Below are 13,102 nucleotides of genomic sequence, written 5' to 3' on the forward strand. Positions count from 1 at the left end.
TAATTCTGAACATATAAATTTGGTTATTTACAAATAATGCAAGGAAATATCTTTTTATGAATTTTATCATTTATTAATTACTAAGTATTTCACTCTTACTAACTCACTCACTCACACTCTTATTTACTGATTTGCTTATCTACTTATTGTTGTATTCACTGCTTTTCATAAATTTCGTTGTATATTTTACGCCAGTTATCAACTTCTCTAGATTTTTGCTTAAAGCTTTCATTTAATTAATTATATTTTTCAGTTAACTCTACTTAATCTCCATATTCTTGTCTAAGTTTTTGTATTTATGATTTCAAGTTTATGCATTCATCTTGAGCACTTCTTAGCGATGCCATTATCTCTATTTTCTTATACTTATCCTTTAAGTCCTTACTTGTGAACTCAGAGTCATTGTTTGAGTGGCTCTAAAATTTAGCAGACTATTTTTCTTCTTCTTTTTCAACTTTAAAAAGCAACGACGAATCTTATTCTTGATATGTATTTGTTCTGTTATTTTCAGTCTCATATGGATTTATTTCTGATATGCTTTCTTTTTCAGAGAAGTATTTCGAGATGGCCTTTGATTACTTTTACTATTCATTCAAAGATTGCAAACCATAAACTGACTAGCCCTATTTTTATTTCAAAAAATAATATAAATTTCAAAATTAAAAATTAAAACAACTTACTTTTAATATGGTTGAAATATATCTTTCTTTTTCAGCTAGTTATTTTTATAAATTTTAAACTTCTTCTTCATTGTATCTCTGAGTAACTTCTAACTTTTGATTTAAAATATTGTTTTGATTTTCTAAATCTTATATGCGATTTTGTTGCATGGAGATGTGCTAGTCTCTTTCTTGAATTTATTATTTTAATTAAAAGGCCAGGGACTCTAATTCATTACTCTCTTTCTGTTGCTGTTCACTTTTTTCATTTAATAGGCTATTTGAGTTGATCAAATCTGAAAGAATTTATTAATTTTTCTTCTCTTGCTCTTAATAGTGAGTAATTTTTTTAATCAGCTCATCATTTAGTAAACTTATTTCTGATAGCTTATTTGAGCATTACATAATTTCATATTTAGACTTATTTTCTTTATCTTGATTTAATTTAGTGAGCTCTAGCTCTTTTTTGAGTTAGTTGATTATTTCAAACATTTCAGTTTTTTCCTTTGTTAATAAAGAAATCATCTCATTTTTACTGTCACAGCTCTACTCTAATTTTTGAATTTCACTCTTTAAGTGTTAAATATGATTTTCGTAAGTTTATCTCATTTTACTATCTTTTTAGTATAAGTTGTTATCATCATTTTCATTTTTAAAGCTTTAATTATTGTTATGATTTCCTAAATCCATGCTATTTCCTTGATTTCTTTCTCTTAATATGGATGGTTTATATTGGCTGTTGACTTGGTTAGAAACTAGGTTAGGCTATTGCTAAATTTATGGAACAGGTGAAGGAGCTAAAGACTAAGAGATTGGTGTCTTCTCTGGAGTACGAGTGAAACTTCTCACTTTAGATCCAAAAGATTCTCTTGGGTTATTTTAATTAATTTTATGTAAGTTCTCATTGCTATTATTATTGGGGTTAGTATATATTTAAGGAGATTAAATGTCTTTCTAAGCAGATGAATTAGTCTATTGAGTGGGTGTTACTGCTTATTAAAGGTAATTTATTTAATTTGTTTAAATTTGCTTCATTTAATTTTGCATCATCTGATTAAAAGGTGAGCTAACAACATTACTATTGTTTTGGTTAAGTTTTTAATATATAATATTGTTAATCATAACTTGTTAAATTGAATTTGGAGAGTTGTAAGGATTTGAACTGAGTTGATTCTAAGCAGCTGTAGCTGAGCTCATGTTATTAGAAAGGTGATTATTTTATTATTGCTAAGTTTAGGCACTCAATTTAGCTGCACTTGAGCTTCTCGGAACAACTATAACTCTTCCTCCATATTGGTTTGTTACTTAATTAAGGGATTGATTATTTATATTAATTTACTAGTTATTATTGTTATTATTATTGTTGCTGTTGCAGGGAGGTTGGTAAATCTAATTTTAGTTAGAATTATTCTGCAAAGGTAGATATTATTGGCAAGCTAAAAATTATTCATCTACGTTTTAGTTTAATGACACCTTGACAACACTGTTACTTCTTTTTCTTTCATATGGATTGATAGGATTAATATTATTTTATTAGACTTTGTATTGTTGAATTTGAACCTAATTTTACTGATTTTAAAATTATAAATTTACAGGACTTCCTATTTTTTATAAGTTAGCAGTGGAAGATGAAGAAATGTTTACTGGGTTTTTAATACCTTACGCATTAATAAAACTATTGATTTAATTAGAATCTTGTGCATTGTCTCTTTTTATATTATCCATTTCAAAAGAATTTTTTCTTTCAATTTTTTTTTCACTCTGAGAAATATTGTTGGGAACATTTATAAAGGAGTTATTATTACTACCATTATTAATAGAGTCTTAATATGGATTTTTATAATTATAAGAGAAATCTTTTTTCTCGCTACTAATAAAATTACCGTTGTTGTAGATGCTATTACCCTTAGCAAAGTTTTGTGAATCTTAAATAGAAGAAAAATTATTCTTCTAATTATTATCTAGGCTTTATTTTTTACCAGATAAAGCAGCAAGATTTTAGTTTTCAGAAAAATCTTAGACCCCTTCCTATTCTCTTATTTACTAAGCAGCACTATTCTACTGAGGAATCATTTAAATAAGATGTACTGAATTTTATCTAGTTCTGTCCACCACAGCTGCTTATTTTAATGGAGTACTCATTGTTACTGGATTTTCTTGTTACTTTTGAATTTTTACTGGCTATTGACCAAAGCTGTGATTTTGGATTTAGTTTTTCTGATTGAGAGTATCTTAATTTGCTTACTAAGGCTTATTGGTAATTAGTTGTTTTTATTCGCTAGCAGGTTTTTGAGCACTCTCTGGGTTTTTAACACTTTAGTTCTCAAGTCTTTCAAAAGATAACTCAATTGCATCAGTGTGTTGTCTAAATCTACTTACTTCACCGAAATTTTAGTAATTAGGATAAACTATTTTATATGTTTTATTAAACTAAGAGCTTTAGTTATTTTGAACTTTAGAGTCACCTTAGATACCTTCGATAAGGATTTCTTGGTTTTTATTATCATCTTCAAAGCTAAATAAAAAAATATTTCCTTCTATATCTCCACTAACAAAGCTTCTTTCATTTAGTGAGCAAATAGTGTTAATTCTACATGTGTGTTTATCAATTTTTTTATATTGCCATGTCCTTAAATTGAATATTCTTATAAGATTGAAGTCACCTACAGCTAATTCATACTCATTCAGAAAACCAGCGCAATAAATAGAATTATTGACAAGAATTTTCTTCACTTGCTATCCAGTGCTGATATCCCAAACCCTTATAGTTTGATCGCTGCTTGCAGTTATTAATTAATTTTCTTTTTCAGGATGCTTATCTACGAAATAAATGTTCTTTTGAGTGTTGTGGCCTTCTAAATTTTTCACTAAAAATCCGTCTTCCCACATCCAAATTTTAAGTTAGCTATCATAAAAATTAAATTCATAATCAAATAATGTTTAAATAAAATAAAAAATGAATTTAATTTTAATTAATTAAGTAAGTAAGTAAATAAACATTTCTAACAATTAATTAATTTGGTAGTTAGCGAAAATTGATTAAAATTAAGGAATATGAGAAGTTGATAAGCAATCCGAAAGAATTAGGATCTTTCAAATATCATAAAATTCATACAAGTAATGAATGATTGATTTTGTAAATTAATTAAGAAAAACAGTTTGATTTATGGGTTTTATTTGTTTTGATATTTGATAGTATTTATTTAAATTGTAAAAAAATCTATGGTCGAAAATTAAAGATTAATAAATAAATTAATTTAAAACTATAACGGTAAAACATTCTAATGAAATTAAACAAATCTATTATCTTTAAATCTTTATTGGTTAAATATTATCTGAATAAAATTTAATATTACCCTCCACCTCCTGCTGTAGCTATTTGATTGTTGCTGATTTTGCAAATAGAATTAAGACTTGACACATGTCCATTTTTATTTGTGGTAGAATTTGGTATAATCTAAATTTGTTACATTTAAGTAGCATCAATAATATATATGTTTCCAAGAGCATCTCCTGCAGCAATTATATCATGCCCTGTCTTTTCATCAATCTTGATTTTACAAATACTGTATATTTTATCTTAGCAAGAAAAGGCTTTATCTATTTGGTAGTTTGATTTCCATTTCATTCTAAATATATAATTATCACATGTACCAAATAAGTACTATTAATCTTCTGAAATGCAAAAATTCCTGCAGCATTGATCATTTTAATAGTTTTTTATAAGAGACTTTGAGATTGGATCCCAGAATTTGATTGAATTATCACAGCTACTGCTAACAACTATTTCATGATTAATTCTACAAATTTTATATATTCCAGAAGAGTGAGCCTTAGAAATAGCGTTATCATTTAAGTCTTTAATATCCATTTTAGTTGAAGCCACAAAACCTATAAAATAAATAATTATGTTTGTTTATTGATGTTAATGTCGTTCATACTAAAAGAAACAAGAATATCAGATAAAAAATTAATAATAAAATTATATGATAATTAATTAATTAATTTAGATATATCTATATATCTAATTATCAATAAATTAATAAAATTATCAATTAATATAGCTGTTAAAACCTTAATTTACTCAAAATATTTTGCTAATTTTATCTGTTCCTTATTTGCCTATCTTTTAATTCTATAATAAACTATAAAAAATATTACTAAAATTATCTGCATGTACTGTCTCATCACTCGATGACATCCATCTTTCTATCTGCATCGTGTTGATAAAAGGTATTGTACTATTTTGAGAATAACCAATAATACAATATCCCAACTGTTCATCCTTGATGATGTACCAACCTTTAGTCATATTCTATTAAGAAGATAAATAATTTTATTGCTAAGAATCGCTCTCTTAGACATTATTTATTGAATTTATTTTAAGCTACTTAAAGCTAATATCATTTATTTCATATTTTTGGCTAGGCTTATTCATGTTAATTATGCAACTTTCGCCAATACTTTTTTACTTTTATATCATATTTATGAAATAGTCTATTTTAGCATTAATTATGCCTAAATATCCATACTCGGCTCCAATATCTTACTCAAGTAGGGCTATAGCGTACTAGTTAGAACTATTTAAAAAAAAATCTTTGACATTAATTTCTTTGCCAAAATATTAGAAGTATAGCCTCTTTGTGATATTTTGATCAGAAGTTACTATCAGCTTTTTCATTTGACTTGCCAGCACTATTACATGGTAAGGGCCTACTAAAAGAGCTTCAGCAAATAAATCGTTTGGATTTTCTTCTTGCCTTAGAGTTCCTATACACGAGAAAGGGTATTATGATTATTGTTAAAAACACTGGCCATTAATAATCTCTTAATTTTCATAATACTAATTGTTCTTATATAGGCCATCGCCCGCTTCACTCAAGTTTCTATTATCATTATAACTTGCTATTGGCTATGCTTAATTTTTTTCTATTCCTCTCATAAGATTACCATTATTAGCTAATAATTAGCTGTTAATTTATTATACCTACTATTGCTAAAGATAAATCTATTGCTGTTATTGTTATTCAGGAATTATTTGTGATCTTCCAACCGCAATAGGAACTTCATTATATTTTTAGTACATTTACTACACTTAACTTATCCCTTATGGTTAATAAATAGTTTTAATGTCCGATGATGAACCTCTCCTTTAGCCTAATTATACTGCTTCTTGCATAAAATACTTGATACTGGTTTTTATGAATATTGCTTAATTTAACCAAAAATTAATAATTATTTTTATTGTTTATTATTTGTTAAACTAAATAATTACCTATAAAAATTCTTGATATTTATTAAGACTTATAATTTTTCAAAAAGTGATTGTTAAATTATACAAAATGAAGTGTTTATTTTTAACTATTTTTTTGATTTAATTTATTTTTCAATAATTTTATGAAGATAATACCATATATTATTTATATGTCTTGAAAAAACAATGGTTATGAAAATTCAACAAACTTCTTATTTAATAAAAAAGCAGAGCTATATTATTAATCAAAATAAATTATTTTGGCTAAAATTTAAATGAATCCTTAGATAACAAATTTATCAATAAATAAATAAACACACAAAAATATTTTCAAAAACATTAACAAAAAAATAAATTATTTAAAAAAAATAATTTTAGTATTTATTTAATTTGAAAAAATATTTAAAAGTCAAGAATGAATTTCACTTTTTAATAGGAAAAATAATTTTTTAATTAAGAAAAAGACAAACATTTTTTACTTAATAACTAACATAGACAGACATGAAGTTTAATCAAATTTATTTGTTTGCAAAAAAAATATTTTATTATAAATTTATTTATTATTTTTTATCAAAATTTTAATTGTATTGTATCTCAAATAAATGTTAGAAATATTAATTTTAAAGTTATCTTTCTTGATTTTCACATAACTTTAGAAAATCTATTTAATTTTAACCATTTTTAAAAAATAATCAATTTTAATAGTTATTTTTTCTGGCTTCTGTAAATTTTTCACTCTCTGAAAACGCATATCCAGTGTATTATGTGGTTAATTAATGACGAACAGAACGGGCAACAACTATAGGAGGATTATTGCTCTCCACATAATGACTCTTAGATATATCATGTTATTTGTTTTATTTAGATATTTTTTTTGACGTAGGAATTTTCTCACTCATTGAAATGATAATGCTGTGTTTTTAATTGCTTATTTGCTCTTTGAAATTAATGTCAATGTTTTTTTCTTGTAAAGTTGTTATGTCTCTATTTTAATAAAATTATTTTAACTATTTTTTCAAAAAAAGAAAATAATAAATTACGGAGTATTCAGAGCAGGAGTAGCAATTTAACTAATAATATTATTTTCTATAGGAATGGTATTTTAATTAGATGTAGGAGCAATTAGAGCTTATTTATCAGGAGTTGAAATTTGTTTTTATTTTATAAGATAAAATTTTTCTGGATACACCTACCCATATTTAAAGTAAGAAATGGCCCATTCAATAGACATAATTAAGGTAATGATTACCATGTTTGATAACCAGAAAGAAGGAGATTTTATTTATATAAAAAAAGTTTGCCATAATTCAGATTAAGCGCTAACTACACTTACAATAATGTGATTAGATAAGTAGAAGATGATGCTACCAAAAATACACAATAACGACATTATAGTATGAGTATAGCTAAATGTTAGTATTTTTAAGTTTCCTATTATAACAGAGCCACCAAATGATGCATTACCAGAAGAAGCAAAAAAGAACATTCTTCCATTTGAGGTTGAAACCAGTTCCATCCCTAATAATTAAAAAATATTTCAGCTTAATAAACAAATATATTTAATTTGAAATCAATTTACCTAAGTAACTAACCCAACAACACACAGCTGCCTGCCAAAATCCATTAAATAGCCATAATATGAATTATCTTTTGTTAAACAAAGAACTTCTCATGCCTTATCCGTACTCTTTAGGCATTTTAATCAATTCTTACTAAGAAAATTACTCATCAAATATGGCATATACTAAATAAAATTTAATGTATGATAACTTATAATCTAAGAAAGAAAAAAAATTTTTAATTACAAACAATAGGGATTGAGGTGTAACACATATTGTATAGCTGATATAGATAGGGATCATAAAGAGAAGTACCTGAAAATCCATTTATTATACCATACCATAATTGAGGAATGACTAGTAACATATTTTTATAAAAATTATAGCATATCAGTGCAGTGTTTCTCCTTTAAAAATAAAAAGGTCAATTAAAATTTTATAATGAACTAATCATAAAAAATATTCTACCTATAGCATTCTCTTCCATGAAAAAGTAATAGATTTCTTAAAATTTTAAATTCTCCAATAGCAAAATCACTAGCACGAGCAGCTTAATGACCCTCTTTTCCTCTAATACCTATTCCTACATGTGCCTCTGTGATCATATTTACATCGTTTGCACCATCTCCTATTGCAAGAGTAGTTATATTAGGTTTAGCTTTCCTTACCATGGCTACTATTTCTTGCTTTTATTTAGGAGAAACTCTACATGCCAAAACCACATCACATTCATTTGATATTTCCATGACTTAACTAACTAATTTGTCATTTTTCATACAAGGTATAAGACTATCTCCTGTAAGTACTAAAGCAATAGGAGTTTTTTTGTAAGGAGCTTAATCTTCGTCTTCTGTTCTAATCTCCAATATTTTTTTTCTAACATCTTCAATAGAATCACAAACTTACTATTCTGTTTCCCCGTCAACAACAAGCTGTTCTTAATCATCTGTCAATAATTTGCAAGAATATCCAATATTTATAGCTGTTTCAACTTTATCACCAGTAAGAACCCATACCTAAATATTTAGATATTAAATTAATAAATATGTTTTTCAAATATTTGAATTAATAGAAAAGAACAAAAAATTCTAGAAAGGAGTTTCTTCTCCTTTATCAAAAAGCTGAATTTATGAATAAATAAATTTTGATTACTTTGATTCCAGTACTTTTTAATACAGATATTGTTTCACCTACTTAATCTTAAAGCATGTCTTCAATAGCAGTTGCTCCTAACATTTCAAGATTTTATTCAATAACTTCTTGTAATGATTCCATTTTTTTATCTCTTTCTTCAAGAGCTGCACATGCAACTTGATACTATGCATTCCATTCATCGTATTCTTTTTATTTGATTACTCTTTTTGCACAAAGTAAAGTACGCAAACCTTGCTAAGCATACCTTTGGAGATTACCCCATGTTTTTTCAACTATTGTTTCATCGCACTAAGCCATCCTCTTTTATATAATAGAATCAGCACCCTTGGTGTATAGCACTATTTGATTATTCTCATTTCTAACAATTACACTCATACGCTTTCTGGTTGAATTGAATTCTAAAACATGGAGTAGTTAAAACTTTTTTATTTTTCCTTTGAATTTAACACTCATTTGTTCTTCTTCATCAATTCCAGTAAATTCCATTCCCGCAAATTTAGCAAAGTAGAGTAAAGCTAATTCATCAGGGGATGAAGCGTTGTACTCAATTAATTATGTTTTAGAATCAACTTCAGTGATAACTGAATGACAGACAGCGAGCATAGTTAAAAACTCACATATATAACTATAATTTGAAGACTTAGGGTCTTCAAGCTACTTGAATAAACTCCTATCTCTAAAATCAACATTTTTTACTTAAGGTAATTGTTTAATATCATTATCAGTTAAATCTCTGTTTTCACCATAGGATATTCCATTAATAGAAACGCATTTATATTTCATAACATTTGAAGTTAAAGTACCTGTTTTATCAGAAAAAATATACTACACTTATCCAAGCTCTTCATTAAGATTAGATGACATTACACTAGCAACTTGTGGGTGGGTTGGATCTTCAGGGTCTATCACCATAGTATTTCTATCACTGCTTATAAACTTTCCTTAAAAGAATTTGACCATTTCCAAAGTGACAAGAAGAGAAATAGGAACAAAATTTGTAAAAATTAAAATCCAAGTTCCCCATTTAATTAAAAAATTCAGCATAAAATTTTTGTCTGCATCATTATTAGAAATTTATAAATATCCAGCACTATTAAATATTTAATCAGATAAGATAGCAGATATTATAGCAGTAGCGAAACAAATAAAGATCTATATGTAAAATATAAGTCCAATAAAGCCATTCATTTAAACTTCTACTTTAGATTTCTATTTTAAATGAAATTAATTTTATATTAAAAAATATTTTTTGTAATTTAATTTATATATATAAATAATTATTTATATCTTTGACATAACAGTTAAAAGAGAGAGAGAGTAAAACTCATTTTGCTGCAATAAATAACCTTTAATAGAAAATCAAGTTAAAAAAATACCAAATAAACTTTTTTAGCAAAAAAATTCCAAACCACTAAGTTTGATTTACAAATATTATTTTTATTTTTAATCAATGAATAAAACTAGATTTTAAAATGGATACTTAGTTTCATTAACAATTAATTAAGATAAATATAGAAAGAAAGAAAATTAAAATAATTAATAAATTAATTATCATCACAGTTTAATTTTTGAAAATTTTGTGGTTAGAAATATATATTTGGACAAACTTGATGGAATTTTAGTGCTTATCCAATTCAATAATTGTAATTAAAATGACACAAATTGTAAGCATTCATTTTTTTATAAAAAAAAATAATAAATAAGCACAGTAAAAAAAAATTCGAAAATAAATCTTAATTAAAACTTTTGGTGATAATAATTAAAAAATCTGATTATTTTACTGGCACAAATGTAATCAATATCATTTTAAATAAATAAAGAGTATTTAATGTCTAAAAATTTAAAACTTTCAAAAGATATTTCCTTTAACCCTTGCTAAAACAGTAAAATACTATCTCATGATTAAAAAATTAATTGTATTTTTACTGTTATATTTTAAAATGATTGTTATAAATTGCTTATGAAAAATTCTAACAACAAAATTAAGATTACCTTTGGACGAGCTTTCACTGAATTAAGCATGATCTTTGTTTCATGTCCAGTGTAAGATACTAATCCATAAACCATTTCAGTATTTTATAATGAACAACCACGAAGAATAAAATTACTGTCATTTACTGACACCTCCTCTGGATTTCCTTTTATCCTAATAGTTCCATTGAATTTATACAAATAAGGATTTGGTGCTTCATATTAAAAAGTTAAGGATTATTAAGCGAAGTCTTGTATTGTTAAATTGTTTGAAATTTTAGGTGCTATCTTTTTTTTAAGGTTTGTTTCTCCATCGAGGTTTTTTGTTTCTATGAAAGCTTCTCCTTTTTTACCTGTTGAGTAAATACAGAGGACATCCGCAGGAAAATGTTCTCCTCTTCTTACCCTTAAAACTTCTCCCACTTAAATGGACATTGAAGGGCATTTAATAAAGCTTCCGTTTCTATAAACTTCAACTTCTTCATTATTTTCACTCTAGTCAGATTTATGCCTCTTAAGGTCTTCTAAACAATCTTTACCCATAGAAATAGCAATTACAACCAATAGAGGGAAGTAAATAACTGGTTGCCCTTCTGAGATCGAAATAGTATTTATCATCTACATAAATCCTATAAATAAGAAATACACATTAGCTAGCTTGCTAAATTGCTCCATTATGTTTAAAGGTAAGAAAGTTAAAAGAGTATATTTCGATGTAGAAATCCCATTATCCATATATAATTCAGTAGGTTAGTTTGATTATATTTTACGCTAATTCACTAAATCTTACTTAGCAGCTCTCTTATTAAACTTCTTAGTTAAATATTAAGAAAGCTTTTCCATTTTTGATTTTTTTTCTCTTAAAAATGATTGAATAGAGTTTAATTTTCAAAAATATATTTCGAAATATTTATAATATGAGTTCAGTCTCAAATTAACCTGGCTATAAACTTGGTATCTCTAAGGGATAGTTTTTCTTAAAAAGGTATGATTTTAAAGCTGCAGATATTTTTATGTCCTGAAAAAATCACTCCTATTTAAAACTTTATTTAAATAACTAACTAACTAGCCTTTTTATAAAACTCGAATATTTTACTTTTAAAGTAATACTATGAATATATGTTTATGGCAATAAATAATTTTTGGTTTAATTAACTTATTTGAAGAGTTATTAGTTTTTTTGGTTTACAAAATTTAATTAAATAATTGCCCTTTATCTAAAATCTTATTATTTATTTCTTAAATTTAAAAAAACACATATAAGTAAACCTTGGAATTGGTATTGTATGTATCTTTATTATAAATACTTTTTCGTTTGATGAATCACATTTTAGCCTATTAAACTAATTGTTATTGAAAAGTCTCTATTTTTTTTCAGTTTTTTTTGTAGAAATTTTCATATTTTGTATTTTATGAAGAAAAAAAATTTCAAAAACTAATTTTGTTAATTTTGATTTTTGTACTATTTTTGGATAACTAAAATATATTTTTACCATTTTTATTATATTTTTTATCTTTTTTTTTCATTATTAATTAATGAGAAATAACAGGTTAGTAATTAGAATTTAAAACATTTAGTTAACTAAAATTTAGAGCAAACATATGATAATAAATTAAGTGATATAGAAAAAAATTACATTTTTTTAGAATTGTAATGATGACATAATTAAAAATAAAAGTGCATAATATATTTTTTTAGCATGGATGATTAGTTTTATTAAATTTAAATATTAGTAAAGATTTTGTGAATCAACAAATTAATATAAGAAAACATATTATCAACATTTAAGTCGTAAATGTTTAAAATTAAATTATTATAGAAAATAAATATTTGCCATCTGCTCTTATCTTTCTTTATTTCTTTCTTCTTGATATTTTAACTTTATAAATCTAAAATAAATATAACCATTAAAATTATTATTATTATAACTCATCGAAATTATATGTAATGTTATTGTTATTTTTTTATAGAATCAAATAAATTTGAAGAAAGCTAAACGTATTAGAAATTTTTTTATTGAAACAATATTTTTAATTTTATTTTATATTTATATTGCAAAATTATTGCTGTTTGTTTTAGTACTTAAAAATAGAAAGCTAGCTAAATAAAAAAAGGTTTATAGTTTATAATAAGTTGGGAGAGCAGCAAACAAACATAGTTTTTAGATTTTTATGAGCTTAAATCAGTAATCGACAAATTTTTATTGTAGCAAAGAAAATCCCTTTTCTCATTATATTAAATAAAAATATTCTCAACAAAAAACAAATGATTAGAAACAAGATTAGCAAATATTCTAATCTCCTAGGGACTGTAACAGGAAAGTTTCTTTGCTTAATAATAAAAGTTCAAGAAAAGAAAAATCTATTACATAATTAGTTCATTTTAGTCATTTAAAAAATTAATAAATTGTGAATAATAGTAATGGAGTTGAGTAAAAATTGTTATTGCCAAATATAGGAAATCAGAAGCTTTAAGTTAACGCTTAGTATGACTAACTACAAGC

The 13,102-nt window shown here is 25.1% G+C and overlaps 2 protein-coding genes across 2 annotated transcripts; both read right to left on the reverse strand. All coding sequences in view use genetic code 6, as the record gives it.

Annotated features, from left to right (window-relative positions):
* Nucleotides 1-155: 155 nt before the first annotated feature.
* TTHERM_00411620 (WD domain, G-beta repeat protein) lies at nucleotides 156-5,889 on the reverse strand (the record flags this gene model as incomplete). The annotated part of the gene is made up of 4 exons (XM_001020856.2): nucleotides 4,821-5,889; nucleotides 4,016-4,550; nucleotides 681-3,564; nucleotides 156-623 (listed from the first exon to the last, which is right to left on the reverse strand). Exons 1-4 carry the CDS (start codon nucleotides 5,836-5,838, stop codon nucleotides 156-158), a joined length of 4,905 nt encoding a protein of 1,634 aa, XP_001020856.2. The 5' UTR covers nucleotides 5,839-5,889.
* A 716-nt stretch (nucleotides 5,890-6,605) lies between these two features.
* TTHERM_00411630 (phospholipid-translocating P-type ATPase, flippase family protein) lies at nucleotides 6,606-11,441 on the reverse strand (the record flags this gene model as incomplete). The annotated part of the gene is made up of 7 exons (XM_001020857.2): nucleotides 6,606-6,897; nucleotides 6,954-7,431; nucleotides 7,493-7,657; nucleotides 7,719-7,879; nucleotides 7,941-8,488; nucleotides 8,625-9,836; nucleotides 10,620-11,441. 7 exons carry the CDS (start codon nucleotides 11,439-11,441, stop codon nucleotides 6,606-6,608), a joined length of 3,678 nt encoding a protein of 1,225 aa, XP_001020857.2.
* Between the last annotated feature and the right edge of the window lie 1,661 nt (nucleotides 11,442-13,102).

Source organism: Tetrahymena thermophila (genome assembly GCF_000189635.1).
Source record: "Tetrahymena thermophila SB210 genomic scaffold scf_8254555, whole genome shotgun sequence".
In the NCBI taxonomy this organism is placed as follows: domain Eukaryota; phylum Ciliophora; class Oligohymenophorea; order Hymenostomatida; family Tetrahymenidae; genus Tetrahymena; species Tetrahymena thermophila.